Source organism: Pezoporus wallicus, unplaced genomic scaffold (genome assembly GCF_028554395.1).
Source record: "Pezoporus wallicus isolate ANWC-B61680 ecotype Strahan unplaced genomic scaffold, APGP_CSIRO_Pwel_v1 contig_7344, whole genome shotgun sequence".
Classification (NCBI taxonomy): domain Eukaryota; kingdom Metazoa; phylum Chordata; class Aves; order Psittaciformes; family Psittacidae; genus Pezoporus; species Pezoporus wallicus.
In genome coordinates this window covers 1089454-1107234 of record NW_026640533.1, presented here as the reverse complement: position 1 = coordinate 1107234, position 17781 = coordinate 1089454, and the positions used below count along the sequence as shown (strand labels likewise).

Here is a 17781-nt window from a genome sequence, read left to right as displayed (position 1 = left end):
ATGCGCTGTCTGGATGCTGCAGCTGCGTTGTTCTGTGCTAGCCGGCTTGCAATAGTTTAACTGTGCTCTTGGTCAGCCTCAAGCGTGACAGAAGTTGCATGAGTTAAATTACATTTGAGGCTGACACATTTTGCCTCACATTTTTCAAGTAACTTGATAGTGTGTCTGAGCTGTTACAGCAGGAAAATATTGCAGTAGTAGGCCTATGGTTGTAAAATGTGTTTTTCCATTCTAAAAGTTTACATTATTAGGCAAGATTGATATTAGCCTTCAAGACTTGCGTGTTTCTTTTGTTTTCTATTTTTGGAGGACTTCTTTTAACTAGTGCTCTTGTATTTCCTTATGCCCTAGTGGCAAGCACTCTTGGAGGAAAATGGCTGCTTTCAAGAGGAAACCTCTATTAATTCTTGTCTTTTTGAAGTATCTAGGGCAGGAATTTAGGCTGATTGCAGTGTTTGGTGCTTTTCATGTGCAAGTCATTATGCATGCCTCCATCATTAAGAGGGATTGCACAAGACACTGAGCCACAAGTGCTGGAAGTAGGACCAGATGGGGTAACAAACGCATGGTGAGAAAGGCTGGCTATTTGCTTAGAGCACTGCAGTGGGACTGTGGTGTTGGGATTCAGTCCCTTGGTCTCACAGAAATTCCATGCGTGGTCTCGAGCAGTTATGACCAGCGAGCAAGGGTTTGTGACCAGCTGGCTGGAAGCCAACCATTGTCCCACAGGCAGTTTTGGTGACTTTATGTTCTGTTCCCTTTGTGTTTTCACCAAAATGATGATGAAAACTCCTTTGGACATTTGTAGCAGTTGCCTTGGAAGGCAGCTTCGATTTTCAGCAAATTCTGTTGCAGAGCAGGTATGAAAATGCTCAGCATGACAAAACGGCAGGTGAGAAATGCTCTGCTAATGCTGGGCTGGTTAATTGCAGCCCTGGAAGATGACAGGCTCTTTATTACTCCCCATCGTGATTACAGACAGGTCAGCAGGAATCCTGGTGTAGCTCAGGTTGCTTTCCTGCAATTACTTACAGAATATGCCCCTGACCAAGAAAATCCTGCTTCCATATGGCAATAATACCCCAAACCAAACCCTCAAACAAAAAAATCCTAGACAAACCCAAAAGCAAAGCAGCAATGAAGAAACAGAAAAGCAGAACTACTGTTCAGTTACATTTTGAAAAAGATGTGTGGCCCTTTAAGAGGAGCTTGAAAAATATTTTAAAAGGGAACAGATTACATGAAAAAGCTTGCAAACATCTGATCTCTGCATGCCAGTGTGCCTCCAGCCAGCCACCCCTTTGTCCATCTAAGTTTCTGAACTGTAGATGATCTCACCCAAAAATAAACAAGCTGCAGAAGTGTTTAGGGAGTTCAGTGCGTTTAGGAAGTAACCAAGGAATCAGGGTGGGGGGGAATTTTTCCTCCAGTTGCAGCGAAGCAGGGTGCTTCAGCCTCTGCTGGAAACAAAAGGGTGTTCTTATGTTACTGCAGGAGCTGTCTCTTTTTCTCAGCTTTTATCCCAGTGGATAGTGGTCCATTTTGGGGTGCAGTGGGGCGTTTGCATGGTGTGGTCAAAAACAGTATACTGCTGAGTGGTCCTGCTGTGGGAGGAGAGAGGAGGGCGAGGGAGGAACTTTCGTCCCGAAGTAACCTCCGTGTTGCCTCAGCAGAGGAGGGCGATTTACTTTTTCGTGTGGAACAGAAAGGCAAGAGGGAATTTGTAACTGGATATGTGGATGAGGGAGCAATGACCGTCAGTAACCCCGTGTGCTTCGTGCCCAAGAGCGGAGCGCGTGGCTTCCTCTCATCGATGGCTGCTCTGCCAAGCGCAGCCCGGGAAGCAGAAGTGGCACCCGCAGCCCTGCCAGCACCCCTGCTCCTCCAGCAGCTTTCACATGAGGGCTGGGCTTTCTGGAGGCTATCACCCGCTGAGCTAAGCCAAAACCATGGAAATGGGGAAAAACACAGATGTTCTGTTACAGCTGTTCCCTATAGGAAGGGGAAGGAGCAAACGCTTGGGGCTCCCTTGCATTATTTCCCTTTAGGGCTCATTGTTTTCTGCTGTTTGCTGAGGGCTGGGGCATCCTCCCTTCCTAGAGTAGGAAAAGCAGTGTGACACCTAGCTGGCTGAACTTGTCTGGGCCTGGATATCTTCACCCGTATAAACTTTCTCTCTCAGCTCCTCCTGGCATAGCTGCTTTCCTTATTGTAAAGATAGAATTCTCCTTAAACCCAAAACAGTGTGAAGGTCAGTTGCCTAAGATCCAGGCTTATAATTTCCAGATGGTTCTCCTCTGCTGTAACAGAGGTACAAATTCGTTTCAAAGGCAAGAGCTGAAACACCAGTGGCTTCAGAAGTTGAAGCTTTTGAAAAAGAAAATGTAATTAAAAAAGCATTTGCAGAAACTTTGCCGATTGTTTGCTAGACCTGTGTGCAATTATGTATCACATTGTGTGTCTGCATATGTCAGACTTTGAAATTTATGGTAGATTATATCTACTATTAATAAAATGCAGGGTAGTAGATCCCTCAGTGGTCCATGCACCAGCTTTGTTGTTTCGTAACAACAAAGGGATTAAGTGAAGCTGAATCTTTGTGCAGTGCTAATGCTGGAGTAGGTTTCACTCAAGAGTAGGGAAGCAGCTCAGTGTGCCTTGTTGCTTCTGCATATGTATGTGCAAACTGAGCTGAAGTAACATGTTAAAGGAGTTGCTTTTAAAGGTTCTTTTGTTCTCTTTAGTTGAGATCAGGCATCACGGATTGACATCTCTGAAAGCTTCCAAGTTTTTGAGCAATTTGCCAGCAGCTCCTCTTTTCCCTTTGTACTATGGTTGGTGTAGTTCCCCCTCCCCCATTTGTCAGCTTTATTTTCCTTTTCATACCTCTCACATGAGTTTCCTTTCAGCATTGCCCTGACAAGAATGTTGCTTTCCAGACTTGAAACTTCGGGATTTCCTGGCTGACAATGAGACTTTCTCAGACTTCCTCCATCATAATGTGTCCATGCCATCATCTGCAGTGGAGGTGCTACTGAATGCAGATGTCAACCTCCAGCAGGTAAAGAGCATTTTTAACTACTACTATAATGTTGATCTATTGTTTCATCCACACTGTAGGACCTCTCTGTACTAGGTGTTCTACAAACACAGAGGAAAATTTAATCCCACCTTCTCTCTTCCCTCGTGCCTTTAATTTAATGTCTTATGTGGTTGTAAGCTTTAAAAGGATGCTGAGGCCCATGTGTGGAAGAATGCATTTGAATATTATGTAGTACGAGTGAGTACTGATTGCAAATGAAACTCCTGAGTGCTCTCATGACGGCCTTCATAAAGATAGGCAGCGGAGACCCTGTCTTGGGATGGCTGTCTGCCATTGTCAAGCTTGGAACATGCGTTCCAAAAACCTGTAGTTTTCTTAAGGCAGTGCAAAAGGTGATGTGCAAAAGGAGCAGGAAATCCATTCTGCTACCGAACTCCAGACTAGATCTTCTCTTTAAAGTGAAGTTGACAGTAGTTCTTTCAGACTTCATTTTCGTGAAGTTACAGATGCTGCCCCCTTTGCACATGTTGTCTCATTCTTCAGGGAATTCTATCAAGCCATCTGGCTTAGTGTAGTTTGATAATTAATCCTAAAAGTTAAAGATATGTTCTACTGAAATGTTGAAGATGCCAAGGCTTCAGATGACTTGAAATGGTTGCAGAGAATTGGCTTGTGTGACCGGGTGTTTTAGTTGAAGGGAGTAGGCAGGGTCCTTGTTCTAGGTCATGCTATGGACCTCACTGTGTTTGGAAAGAGGCGCTTTTCTCCAAAAGAGCTTAAAATCTGAGTAAATAAGGTGGGCAGACACAGGGGATGGTAGAAGGATTGTTCACCTTCACTTTCTTGAGTGATCACCAAAGCACTGGGAGACACTGTTGTCTTTTTTTTTTTTATGCCCACCCAGGGAAGCTGCTTTAGACTCATCTCAGGTCTCCTGAGTATCATTCTAGAGCCATAGGAATACCCCTTAGCATGGCTACAAAAGCAATAGTATCTCTGCTGGCAAAAAACCTCACCCGAACTGTTTCAGAAGGCCAGCCTTTTTAATATGAGAGCTATCTATCTCATTTATTCAGCTGAGTTTGCAGCATGGAAACATCCTATTTTTGGCATATGGATGCAGACTAAAGTTAAAGGTTTGCACAAGTATTGCATTATAAATCTCTTCCTTCTCCTAATCGTTCCATCTGCTTGTTTTCTGAATATAGTGCATTCCCCTGCCCCGGACTGTTGATGCCCTTTTGTTTCTGAAAGATGAGAAAATTTTCAGGCTTTTCAGGAACTGTGAACTCCTCTGAGATGCAGATCGACCCTATTCAGTTCTATGATGAAAAAGAGACAATTTCTTTTCTTTTTTCCTTTTACACTGGTACATTATCTGCTATGAAACACTGCAAAATGTTTCTCTCAGCACTGAGTAAAGAGGTAATTTAGAGGAAAGCAGAAGGTGATCCCGATTCAGAACAGCACAGAAAATGTGGCGGGCAGATACATCTACAGAGTTTGGACATAGGTCTTTTGCCCTTCACATACATTTGTCAGACGTGTGTTTGGTCACAAGCCTTGTTTTGTCTCTGTGGCTTAGTTCCCAGAAGACTGAAAGTTAGGCAATGTCTGTACCCTTGGTTGGAGGAAATGGCTGTTGTGAGGAACAGAATCACTGCTGCTCTGTGCAGGTTTGTAGAGAAGTGGAGACAGACCCACCTCCCCACAGGACTTCTCCCCTGTATACCCATCAGGGAAACATGTTTTTTCTTGGAATTGAGTTGTGCATGGGTCAGGGCTGCACAACCTGTAGGGAAGAATGCCCTCTTTTATCTGGAAAGGTTATGAATGGTTAGTTTTTTCTAGGAGATAACCAATTTTGTGCTATGGATCTTACACACAGGGAGACTTACATCATTTCTCCACTTTTCCAGGTCCTCTTATCCGGTTACCGAATGCGACTGCAAGATCTCTGTAACAGATCAGCACTGTCTGAATTTCTTACAATCCAAAATCAGACGGTGGCCATGGACTCTGAAGCCTACATTTGCACCTTGCCAAAGGAAAAACTCCATGCAGCTGAACAAGCCTTCCGTGCTAACCTGAATCCTCTGAAGCCCCTTCAGGTGAGTCCACGTGTCCCACCTCTGAGGAGCTATTGTTGACACAGTGACATTTTCTAGAGCTTTCAGTCTAGGAATTCATCCCTGCGTTTCGAGAGTGAACTGTTCGTTGCCAGTAAGAAAGAAGAAAGATTGTCTTTATCACTGCAGCATGAACAACATTGCTTCTTCCTGTTATTCCTACCCTTCCTGTTGTAGTATAGTACTTGCAGAGCATAAATGTATGTGGTCTGCAATTCAGTTTGTCAAGAAACATATTTATGCTGAGTAGCAACAAACAGCCTCTTGGCTGTGCCTGTGTTTAGGTCAGATGTTGTGTCTTGGCTGGAATGAGCCCTCTGCCCTTATGGTGGGTCCACTGAGTGCAGAATTTTTTAGCCACAGTCTTTCAGTGTATTCAATTCATAAAAAGAAGGCTGAAGTTCTAAAGTCCAGTTTCAAAGACTGACCGATTGAATGGGTTTTGGAGCAATAATTCATTGAACTTCATGAAAATACATTATTTAGGGATGACTGGAGCAGATTTAGCTGTTTATCTGGGAAACCCCAGTGATGCTTTGCTATATGTCTGCAGTATCTGGTAAAATACAAAAGTTCGAGGAAGTTAGTGCTGGAAATATCAGCAGAGAAGAAGGGACCACAGAACCCACTCTGTTACCCTCTAAAACAAGCACTCTGTTGTCTGCTGTGGAAGAAATAAACACTTCGGCTGTGTGAGTTTCCAGATTTGATGAGCCTTTCAGGATAGAAAGTCATGTACCACATGCTTGGCTTTGTCCCCAGTCAAAGAGGGTCATTATCAAATACTGGAATCATATTACTCTTCTGCGCAGTACATAGTGGTCAGTTACTTCTCTCCACAGCTCATCTTCTGTCTTCCACATGTCCTCCATCTGTATCTTTTCTTTCCTGCTGGAAGAGCAAGATAATCATAAGTGTTAAGAGATGAGGTAACAGTGCTAAAATTGTCCCCATAACAAAGACAGGCTGATTGAAAAGGAATGTTTATAAGCAGTTTGTTGTGTTCAGTTAGATGTACACATTTATTTTAAATATTTAGGGATGCTAGAATTCTGGGGTGTGAAGAGGTGAAAATAGCCACAAGTAAAATAGTACCACTCAGTAGTGGTATTCTGGGCTGTCTGGAAGCTCAGTCTGTCTTTTTTCATTTGTGGCAATCCCTACAATTTAGATGACAAGCAGGTACTGAGTGTATCTGTGTTTATATCTATATTGTTTGTTGGTGAAAGAAGACAGCAGCTACCCCGTGCCACTTAGCAACAGCGAAGTAGATCAAGACCTTCTGTGCAAATCTAGGGGCCTTCTGAGAAGCTGGCTCATGATTTTGGGCTCAGAGGGAAAAAAGGCTGAGTCCAGAAGCCAGGAGTTCTAAACCTGCTGTGTTTTGTACACCTTGTAAAGGTTCACGGTTCTCCTCAGGAAAATGTCACGGGCTACCCTCTAGGTAAGCTTCTGTAATGCATCAGTGAGTGAAATAAAACCTAACTGCCTTCAATGTAGCTAGGCAAAATGCATAAATTAAATATAGTATCGTGACCAGCACATTTGTAACTTAGTGTTTTTAAAAGCAAAGAAGTGCCTTGACCTGCAGTAATGTCTTTCAACAAAGAGAGAACTTTTCGCTCATGAACAAGGGAGGCTTTTGACATAGTTCATTGTTAAAGGCACTATGGGTCAAATCTTGGACATGCACACGGAAGATAGCATATACCGTATCTACTACAGAGCCTGTAAACCAGTGCCAACAATTTGCCCAGAAATTTGTCTTAATTTTTTTGCTTAATCCCCTTGATACACTTCACAGTATGGCATATTTTGGTGAGTGAAAGTAAGGACCAAATTAAATCCAGGTGTACAGCAATTCAGAGGCTTTTTGTTTTGCTCATGTAATAGGATCTGGACTCCACTGGCTGCAGCATTCTGTGATTTATGAAGAGGCAGCATATTAATATGATTAGGTCAGTACAATTAAGGTGACCAGGACTTGCAACTGTGTGCAATAACTGTGTAAATTCAGCACCAAAGACTTAAATAGTAATACAGGAGGTTTTGCCACTGGGACAGTAGAGCAGCTGTAGTTTCTTGAATTATCTTAATCCAGAAGACTCAGGCCAGCATCCACCTGCTTGTTCCTGCCCCTCTGCATTCCCATTTGTTGTCCCCTCTGCAAGACGACACAGAACATTACATCATGGAATTGATCCGGATTAGAAGTGACTTGACCTGATTGTGTGCTTACACAAACATTTGTGCTGAAACATTAAGGGAAGGATAAGGGACGACTGAGCCCAGTGGTCAACGTGTGTGTGTGTGTGTGTGTGTGTGTGTGTGTTTGGGCTGAGACCCTGATGTCAGAATCAGCTTCTGCCAGCGTGTGCGTTTGCAGCCTGAGGGAAGCTGTAAGTGTTCTAGGTAATTTACAACAAAACAGTAATTATTAGCATATTACAGATGGAGCACAGTTTGAAAAAGGAAATTAAAATGTATTCATGGTGAAATACACGAACTGTAAATGTCATGGCACTGTTACGGATTTTTTTTTTCAAAAGAAAAGCAAAAAAAATAAACACTTTTCTTTACATACCTGTTCATCAATTCTATCCGAAACAGCTTGAGTGTTACCCAAAGTGCTATAGAACAGTTAATACAAAGAAAGAATTCTGATTAAAATTTTCTACAGGGATTTCTAGCTCTGCCACCAATTCTGTATCTGACTTCAGTTTAGTTGTGTAGGATGAGAAAACAAAGCCAAGCACGTAGAGGCATGATAGGGTGTTTAAAGTGTGTTTCCTTATTCCTTTTTATGTAAGAGCATGTTTGGGACAGGCTGTTTAGATCAAAATCCAGCAGAATGTCCAGGAGTGATCACAGGGTACCAATGCAGAGGATCAGCTTTTCTTACTGACTGAGTATTCACTCCATTAGAAGCAACAAGCGTCTAGAAAAGTCAAATTTGCTTTTCCAAGACCCAGAACAGCCTTCATCCATTCTCTGAAGCTTTTTGGCCAAGAATGAGTACTGCAGGGCATAGGACATCTTGTACAGAGCCCCCCCCCGTGGACACATCTTCTTGAGATTTACCTTGCACCAGGTGTACTCAGTGAGGCAGGAGAAGCTGGTTTGAGAGCAACAGTGAAACAGTACCTCTGATTGCATGCACATTAGTTTCCTTCTCGCATTCTTCCTGTGCTAGGCCAGCAGTTGTCCCATGGAAGAGCTACACAGTTTGCAAAAGGTTACAGGCACCTACGGTTAGCAAGAGCAGCGGCAATAAATCAGAGGTGTGCCACTGAATTGGTGTTGTGATGGGTGGGGACTGTCTCATATCATAATAAGACCTGTCTATGGGACAGCTTTGCCTCTACAAAATTATTTGTGGGGAAGGTTAAATAACAAAGACAGTTCAGATTGGTCCTATGGGATTTCATTTCTGCAGTGCTGCCTAATAAGGCCTTTGCCGCACTCACTTCCAGTGGTGTGGGTCTGAAATAACTCAAAAATATGTTGTGGCTTGTGTACTGTAATGGTCCTAGAAGGAGTGTGGATGAGCTCATGAAAATCTGATTGTTTTTTTATTCCTTTGTAATACAGGTGGTATTTTGTGATATGGTTAGCATGAACTAAGCATTGAATAATAAACGCATTCCAGTTGAAAAACAGCTTTAGAAAAGGTCTCTTAATGTAAATATGCTGCAACTGAACTTGTGGCTTTCCTTGCTTTTTTGAGAGTGTTTTCAGTCAGGCAGAATGATGTCATGCTTTTAAGCAGCTGTACTTCAGGACTTTGACTCCCAGGAAACAAAAGCAGAGGCTTTAAAGCACATGATTTTTTTTCTGCAAAGTCCAGTGTAAAGTTTCTGCTGAGATCAGTACAAAGTTGTAATAATTCTTTCAAAGCAAACATGACACAGTGTTCTTATTAAGCAAAAACAGTTAGCTGTATTATGCAGACATTGGCTGAATTTTATTGTGACCTCTCAACACTTGAAACACATGCATGTTAAAGAAACACACTCCTGCACGTTAAAGAAATAGAGTTGTCCATCCCTTCTAGCTAGGAGCTGATAGGTGGACTTATTCAAGGCTTCTCTTGATTGTGCAGTCAACTCTAGACATCTCAAGTATTTGTCTCTGTTTTGAGTCTTGTAGCATGCATGTACAGGGTACACTCTCTGCAATCTGTAGCTCAAGAGATTATCATGCCAGCCACTAACACAGTAATTGTATGGGCCACCTCTGTTCAAAACCTGCTAGAGCTTTGTCTTTCCACAGCATGACTGGAAAGGGCAGATGATGGGTTTTTTTTGCAGCACTACATTGGAAAATTAGTCACAGTCCATCTATATCTCACTCCCTGCAGTTCCATACGCAACCCCCTGATGTAGTGCAGACACCTATTAATGACACTCTCACAGTGGGACCAAGATGGAGCTGTCTGGAATCTGGAGGACTCTTATGAATGTAATGAACTACTTTACTTGATAAGCCACTGCAAAGTTATTTTCCAGGGAAATTCATAACATGCTCATCTGTTCAAAGAGGATTGGCCACTTGTGACTGATTTTTGTCATTGTCTCTGGAGATATGATTTGAGAGGCTCCTTGAGTGGGCTTTAGGGTGCAAAGGGTGGTGGTAACGAAAGCAAAACTCCCTCCAGAGCAATGGGATCATTGCAAGTTCTGATGAGAAATGAACTTGGAGCACTGTGAATTTGTTAGGGAAGAAAGATCAGGATGGTGGGATGTGAAAGGATAGGTGGGTTCTCCTCACAATTCAGTGTAAGGTTTGCAAGGTCTGTGAATCACCTAAGACTTGCACAGTGGGCCAGACTAAAGTCCTGTTCAGCTGAGCGTCCCCTGAGTGCTAGTGCAGCAGTGCTGCATAATGAGACATGTAAAAGAATCCAGCCATGGGGCAAGCGTATAATAACATTTTCTCAACTTAATGTCCTATTCTTCAGCAGTTTGCAACTGAGACTTACTCAGCTATTGCTAGGATCTTGGTGTTCAATAGCACCTGGTAAGCTCCTGTTTCTTTAATGAATTCTTTTAAGCCTTTCTCAAACCCACATTAACTTTCGGTACCTTCAGCATTGCACAGTATCTAGTGAATGTCTCCATTTTGACCAAGTTCTGTGTGCAGCAAGTTCTTCGGTTTATTTTAAACTGATCTTTTCACTGGAAGCCTTCTAGTACTGTATGATGAGGCACAGTGAGTAATTGTCTCCTGTTCCCATTCCACATCCCACTTGTAATTCCACAGACCTCTGTCATAACTTCTATTTGTCCTTACAGGTTCCATTGGAAGAACAGTAGTTTGTTGTTCTTCCTTCAGAAGCCATTCTTACCCTACATCATACTTGTGACCTTTTTCTGTACTTGTGCTCCTTCAGAGACGGAGCACCCAAAATTGCACATAGTACTTCAGAACCAGGATTGCACTGTTGATTTATATTGATGTTGAGCTGTCTTATCATTGTAATTCTAAGATGTATCCTTCTGAGTGGTAGTGCCACCTGATGGTACTTTGCTGGTCAGAGCCATCAAAGGGTATCTTAAGGTAGAACTGTCTTCTTCCAATGTACTGTACTTTGCAGCACTGAATTTCATATAATATACGGAATAATTTATAACAGTGTGCTAGCATGAGGCATTTCATTAATCCTTTGCAGTTGGCTTTCAACTTTTCACTGTTCTGAGCCAACTAGTATCATCAGAAAAATCTTTCTCGTCCACTCTGTTCCTGAATCAATTCCAAATACAGTGAACAACACAAATCTGTATAGAGCTTGATGAGGTATATGGAGGTGAATGAGCATGTCTTACTGTTAGGCATGAATCTAGGAGTTTCTGCCTCATCATGTTGCTAAAGTGGTAGTTCACCTGTGTAGCTTTCATGTTTTCTGACTATATTTCTTTAAATACGTCTTGAAGGTCTTAACCTGCGAGGAGTTTGAATTGCTTTTCTTTTGGCCCTAATGATGTGTCTTTATTTATCTGAATTATAAGGACTGTGTTTAGTAGAAATCCACAGAGGTCAGAGAAACCCTGCCTGAATTTGCAGCTGTCTTTGGAGCAGGCACTAACTGTGCACTCCGAAAAGTTAGCTGGGTCTTAAATGCCCCAAGCAGATCAGTGGAGCAGTGCCTGTTTACACCATCTGGCACTGATCAGGTCTTACCACCCTCCAGTAAATCAACTGGAATAAGTGAAAGCCTCCAGAATTTGCTTCCACAAATTACCCAAAGAAAGATGTCAAAATTGAAAGCTTCAGCCCAAAAGATGTGTGCTAAAATGAAGGGCCTTGGCTGTTCCTCTGTGTGTCACAATGCTCTAACTTTAGCATGCTTTCAGATGCTGCAATGTGTAGCTGCTAATGTGAAATCTTAGGAAATTATTTTAATCTTTATTCCCTTGAGACATGGGTTGTGTCCAAATAGTTCCCGTGAAAGATAATCCAGGTGTGTGAAAAGACAGGGAAAAGAACCCCACAGACCAAAACCCAGGCCCAACAGTTACATGTAGAGCAACTGGAAACAAGGAGTTCCATCTTCAGTGTGACTCTCTGCTAGAGCAAGTATTTTGTTGAAAACTGTGCTTTCGACTTTCGGAAACCCTGTCAGTCTTGCTCTTGTAGTGATCGCGAGTGTCAGCTGTTTCATGGAAGCTGGTTGTTTTAAAATACATCCTTAGTTTAGATAAAAACCATCCAGGCTGGATGGGAGGACTTGAGTGATGAAGATGACAAACACTGCAGCAGGCGTCCTCTGTATCTGAGCTGGTATTTGTTGAGTCCCACTAAAAGCCTGTGTCTACCAACTGGCCTTTTCCTCCCTTCTGTAGACTTTGCATTCACTTTTTAGCACTGACCTGCAGGATTTCAGTCTGTCCACATGCTGTCCTCCAGGCTGAGCTTGTTTTGTGACCTGGAATGCAAGCCGTCCTTTGCACTGTAAGTGTACATGCATGCATTTAGCATTATATTGGGATGATTCTGGTTATACCATCTGTGTACATAAACTGTGAGGAAGGAAAGGGATGTCCCCATCACATGGTGGGGTGCTGAAGGCCACAGTATTGTAAGCTCAAGGTTGCACAGAAAGCCAGCTCAGTCTTTCCCATCAAGCACTTTGCTGTGTGAATGGTCCTTACTACTCTTCTTTACAAGAATGCTTACAAGAATTTAATTTCTTTGTGCCCTGCAGTAACTTCTAGTTTCCTTTTCTCTCTTTCTGCAGAGACTTTCTTTCAATTCATCATTGTGGGACCTGTCAGAAACAGTGGAAGCTCTGAGAGACAGCCTTCGGAAGCTTGTTAAAGAGGTAAGAAGTGACTTCATGTCAGGTAAACACATCACCTTGGTTGCTGTCTTAACCTGCAAATTGAGTACAAGCATGAGTCTCCTTGGTGCAACTCAAAAGTCAAATCCCTTGTTTGTTTTGGAGCTCCCCCCATCCTGCAGCCATTCTCTGTGTCAGTAGAGGCAGCATGCACTTTGCCAGCCCCCTGGCACTTTCCCTCACAAACGCCATAGGAGTTTATCAGATGTGTGGCTAAAGATTTGGGTCCTCACGAGAGAAGCAGAAATTAATACGTTTTCTGTGGGTTTTGGCTTCTCGGCAGCAGCACAGCTGTTGGGCTTGCAATACATGTGCTGTCTAGCAGTGCCTTGCAAACTGCATGTGAGGTTTGCATCCTATTTTTTCATTCAGTTGCCAGCCGTGTCAGGGTTGTTACTTGGTTGTAGGTACTGCTCTTTGGATGTGGTGATGGTACAGCATACAGAAGTGATGTTATGGCTGTTCTAATCTAAATTAGTAGCTATGGGCTACTGTTCGCTGTTCGTCTGACCAGCTTTTTAGGGCAGAGATTGTTTTCCAGTCTTTGTGAGGCACTCAGCGCAATGGCATCACGACCCCGGTTGAGATAAAAGCATCATAGCGGTTTACAGAGGCAAAGTGACATTATAGAGACTGCAAGCATTTGTTTTTGCAGGTGAAAGGATGGATTCAGAAGCAGCCCTGAGTGCCTAGCATGAATTAACAGCCCAAAATTTGGGGGGGGAGGGAGAGGGCGCTTGAGCCAGCAATTTATCTTAGTTGCTTTTTGGCTGGCTCTGACTTTGAAGTGCTACTACCAGGCAAAAACATTTTCTGCCTTGAAGCAGAAATCGCAGCCATCTAAACTAAACAAGGCTGCCGTCGCCTCCTCCTCCCCATCTCCCGTCTTCCGCGTTTGCGGCAGAGGAAGGGAGCCGAGCGCGATGAACGGCAGTAACCCCTGGGAGCGAGCACCAGAGCGGGTCACTTCAGGTTAGCCTACGCTCCACTCCCACGGAGGGGCAGCTGCCGGGAGCCAGCGCCGTGCCAGCCAACAATTCCTGGCACGCATCCCTCCCCAGTCCCACAACCTGCCGCCGGGTCCCATTTACAGTGAAACTAAGACGATTCCAGGATCAGCTTCGGTTAAGGCCGTGGCAGGGCTCTCGCTGCTAGCAGGGAGGCTGCCGTTCGGAGTTTGACTAAGTTGTTTCCCGTTGCGTCACTTCAGCTCGCCTTTTTTTCTCGTCTAGGATAAAAATAATTGAAACCATGTGATACTCAGTTTGCTGATGTGGCCGAAAGCGTCGCAGGGTAACGTGCCTTTTGCTTGGCAGCTGTTTAGGGTAGGGCTACCTTTTATTCTGCCCTATTGCTGTGCAAACAAAGGCAGCTATTTTCCTCTCTATACCGCGTGAGCGGCTCCAGATGGCTTGACCGAAAGTTACTTCTCATTGTCTGGCAGGCCGATTTCTGTGTGAAAAGGAGGGACTTGCTCCCTTGTTGCAAAGGGCAGCAGCTTGAGGGGGTGGAGAGAACTATTGTTTGTGACATGTCTGGGAGCCTTTCTAGCTCTAATTTTAATTAGAGAATGGTTTGAACAAAATGCTTGTCTCTGAGTACTGGAATTGATTTAATCTGTGTCCCTGGGCTCTTTAAATCAACCTAAGAGAGCAGTTTTAAGTGGTGAGAGCAAGAGCAACTATTAAGAAACCCAAAGCCAGGTCTGATGTTGGAGAGAAACAGCTCAGTAACCCTTCAAACATGAGATACTTGCTTCCAGTATCTCTGCATGTCAGTTGGAATAGCTGGTGCCAAAGATGAAACAAAGCTCTCTGCTCAAACTGTTTTAAAATTATGTGTAAAAAATGTATTTGATAATGCAGTCCCTCTGCAAGTATCATCTGCAAGATGATTAATACCTCATACTTTCATGGGAATTAGCTATGCTTCCTGTCTGTGTGCCTTTGCTCATGCTAGGGAGATTACAGTACTTCAGCTAAAGCAGTTGACTTTCTGCTGTGGAAAATTTTACCTGAGGTACCAAAAACTCCCCAAGGCCTCCCTTTGAATTGAACACTCAAAACTGTCACATCTGAAATGCAGCCTTGGCCTTTTGGGTGTCGAATCATCAAATCCAAGTATCCACGTGAGCATATGTAATGAGCAAAAGCTGTTGTGACATTATTTTTGTTTTCATTCACATCCCATGAAGCTGGTATCCTGTCAGTCACCCTGAACCTGTGGAACCAGATTGAGTGGCACCAGGGTTCAGACAAAGACAGCAGCGTGTAGTGAGGAGACGAAAGTACACTTGAAGCAGTCACTCTGGACAAACATACTGAATCCCCAAGCTTTAGCTGTTCTTACAGCTGTCTTCTACCATATCAATGTGTCATGTGTTTTCAGGCAGCTAAAAATAGAGGCGCCCCGTGTGACACATAGTGGCTGCTGTTCAGCATCCAGAATTTCTGTCCAGGTGCTGGCACATCTAAAGCATGCACAGAAGAACATGAAGGGCCAGGTTTGCCTTCCAGTGTAAGGTTCTGGGCATGCTTTCTTTAGATGAATTTGTATTGAGTTGTTCCAGCACAAAGTCGCTTTCTGCGTTGTTGCTGGCTGGCTTTGTCGTAGACTTCAATTATCTGCATTTTCTTTAAACAAATGTGATGGAACTAATACACAGTGAGCAAAACTGGCAGATGGCTTTGGACTGACTCTGTTATTGTCTCTGAAAATGGGGCGGTTGGGCCACAGCATCTGAAGTTGTTTCTGAGATGCAGCTGATGAGCAGTTACAAATAGGTGTCACAGCAGCTCTGCCTGCCTTTTTTAGTGCATGTTGCTGTTCTGGGCAGCACAGCAAGGACATCCAAGTTAATGTCACCTGGTATTTCAGTAGCAGTCAAGGAATGTAGTCAAATCCTAGGAAAGATTTAAAAAGAGAGAGAAGCAGCTATAAGATGTTACCATGTTACTATATAAAGCTGTGGATTACTGGTCTAATACAGAATACAGATGTAGGTCCTTCCTGCCCAGAAAGGGGTAGCAGAACTGGAAAAAGTTCAGAGAAGGGCAATTAGGACATTTAGAAGTAGCAAGACTTTCACACAAGGAACAAGGGGGTAGGCTGGGACTTGTTAGCTTGGAAAACAGATGAGTTGGGAATGTCACAGAGGTCTAAAGAGTTGAGTGGCCCAGAAAAAAAGAGGTAGGGATTGAAGGTTCCGTGTCTCTTCCAGTGCAAAAAACATGGCAACAAATGGAGCCTGAGCATAAGCAAAGCCAAGTTAAGGACAGGGGAGAGGAGGTTCTTTCCAGTGAATGTGTTTGGTGTTAAATACTTGTGGATGTTCAGAACTCTAGGAGTTTACCATGGAATAAATTCATTGAGGGCTAGGAAATACAATTTCCCCAAGCTGAAAATAAATAGCATCTGGAAGGTTACTTGAGAGAAGTATCCTATATTTTGCCCTTGCCTTGTTTTTTACTACCTTCCACTTATTGTCACCATCACAGAGATTACTGAGATAAACAGACTTCTAGTCTGTATGGGCACACCTGTGCTGATGTTCTTACATCTCCAAGCAGAGATGCTTGAGTGTACCATGAAGCCAGTGCGCATAAAGGTGCGCTGCTCTTTCCCTTATGCTGAACTTGGCCACATCTCTGACTATGGCAACACTAATGCAGTGAGTGTCTCAGGCTGAGAACCTGGTCCTTTTGTTTATGGCTCGTTGCAGGTAGGTGCTTATGCCAGACAGATGAGCCTGGTGTCAGGCCAGTTGGCTAAGAGAAGGCTCCTTGCTGTGTCTACAGCTCACGCTGTGATTAGGCTCCAGGCTGCAGCTGCGCTTGTTTTCATGGGTTTACTGGGAATGCTGTTGTCAATGGGGCAGGGAGGTGCTGAGGCAGGGACAAGCAATACCAGTCTAGGAGGTCAAACTGGCTGCCTGGTGTAAATCAGTGGAGGCTTGCTGACCCTGGTAGAATTGTGCCAGGTGACACTGCTGTGGCCTGCAGCTCATCCGGCCTATGTCCCATGGGCTGCACTCACTTCATGTTGTTCCTTCCTCCATCTTCTGACTCAATACACCCCACCGCACTTGGCGTGAAGGGGTTGCACTGGAATGTGAGCTGTTGAGCAACTGGGAGGAGAAGCAGCAGCTTCCACGTGAGAGGGCAGGAACCATACACAGCACTGGAGGAGGAATTTTGAGAGTAAAGAGCTTTGTAAGGGCACATTCCTTATGCTTGCTTGCACAGAATAGACTTCCTTCCCTCTGTATTCTCCCACTGTGGCAGGGAAAAATGTGTTTTTCCTGGTCTATACTGTTGATGTTATGTTCAAGGTGATTAAGATCTGGATGAACTTAAGGTCCATTCCAACCCTAACTATTCTATGACTCTACAACTCTGATTCTCCTCTGTTCAAAAACAGATGTGTGATTTGAAAGAAAGTGGCAGGATCTCCTTTTGCTGATCCTATTCCTATCCCTGTTTCCACTCTTCTCCTGCCTCCCCCTCCAGTTGCTGAACATGAAGAGCTGGAGTGACATGAGGCAAGAGGTGACGTTCCTGACCAATGTGAATGCCTCAAACTCCTCTACACAGATCTACCAGGCTGTGTCACGCATTGTGTGCGGCCATCCTGAAGGTGGAGGGCTCAAAATTAAATCACTCAACTGGTATGAAGATAACAATTACAAAGCGCTGTTTGGAGGCAACGGCACTGAAGATGATGTAACTAACTTCTATGATAACTCCACAAGTAAGTGTCACTGTGGCATGACCTAAGGTCCCATCTACTTTGTGGTTTTCATCACTAGTGTTTCCCAGAGTTCCACAGATGAAATCAGGTGGTCCTAAGGGACAGCATACCTTCTGCTGTTTCAGAAAGGCACACCCATGGTGCCTTCTGCACATGCCCTTAGGGCGAGAAAGAATATCTACGTGCAAGGGATTTCCCAGGGCTTTGTGCAGAGTCCACAGAAGGATGCGCAGTCGACCTCCTTCGAGGGCAGAGGGAGCACAGGCATGTGCAACCTTTGGAAATCTGTTCTTTTCTGGACAAATTTTGTTCATGCCGTGCAGTGGGGCTGTGGGAGTGGTGCAGAGCCAGCAGCGTGGCTCTTAATGCTGGAGGCTACTGGAGTGCTCCATGTCTTTGTGGCAGACTGTGGAGTCTTGTCCTGAAAAAAGGGGCTTTTTGTGGAGCTTTGCAGTAGAGGAGGGGTTCTGTTGTCTGACAAATGCTGTGCTGTCAGCTGTGGTTGTCCTTGAAGCCCACAC

General features: G+C 44.0%; 1 protein-coding gene across 4 annotated transcripts in view; it reads left to right on the top strand.

Moving 5' to 3' along the window:
* ABCA1 (ATP binding cassette subfamily A member 1) overlaps positions 1–17781 on the top strand; it is a 97320-nt gene that overhangs the window by 44749 nt on the left and 34790 nt on the right. For all 4 annotated transcript variants that reach the window (XM_057419363.1, XM_057419364.1, XM_057419361.1 and 1 more), the window contains 4 exons: positions 2940–3061; positions 4963–5154; positions 12410–12493; positions 17020–17260. In XM_057419363.1, the coding sequence (XP_057275346.1) occupies positions 2940–3061; positions 4963–5154; positions 12410–12493; positions 17020–17260 (639 nt within the window). The remainder of the gene's footprint in view (positions 1–2939; positions 3062–4962; positions 5155–12409; positions 12494–17019; positions 17261–17781) is intronic.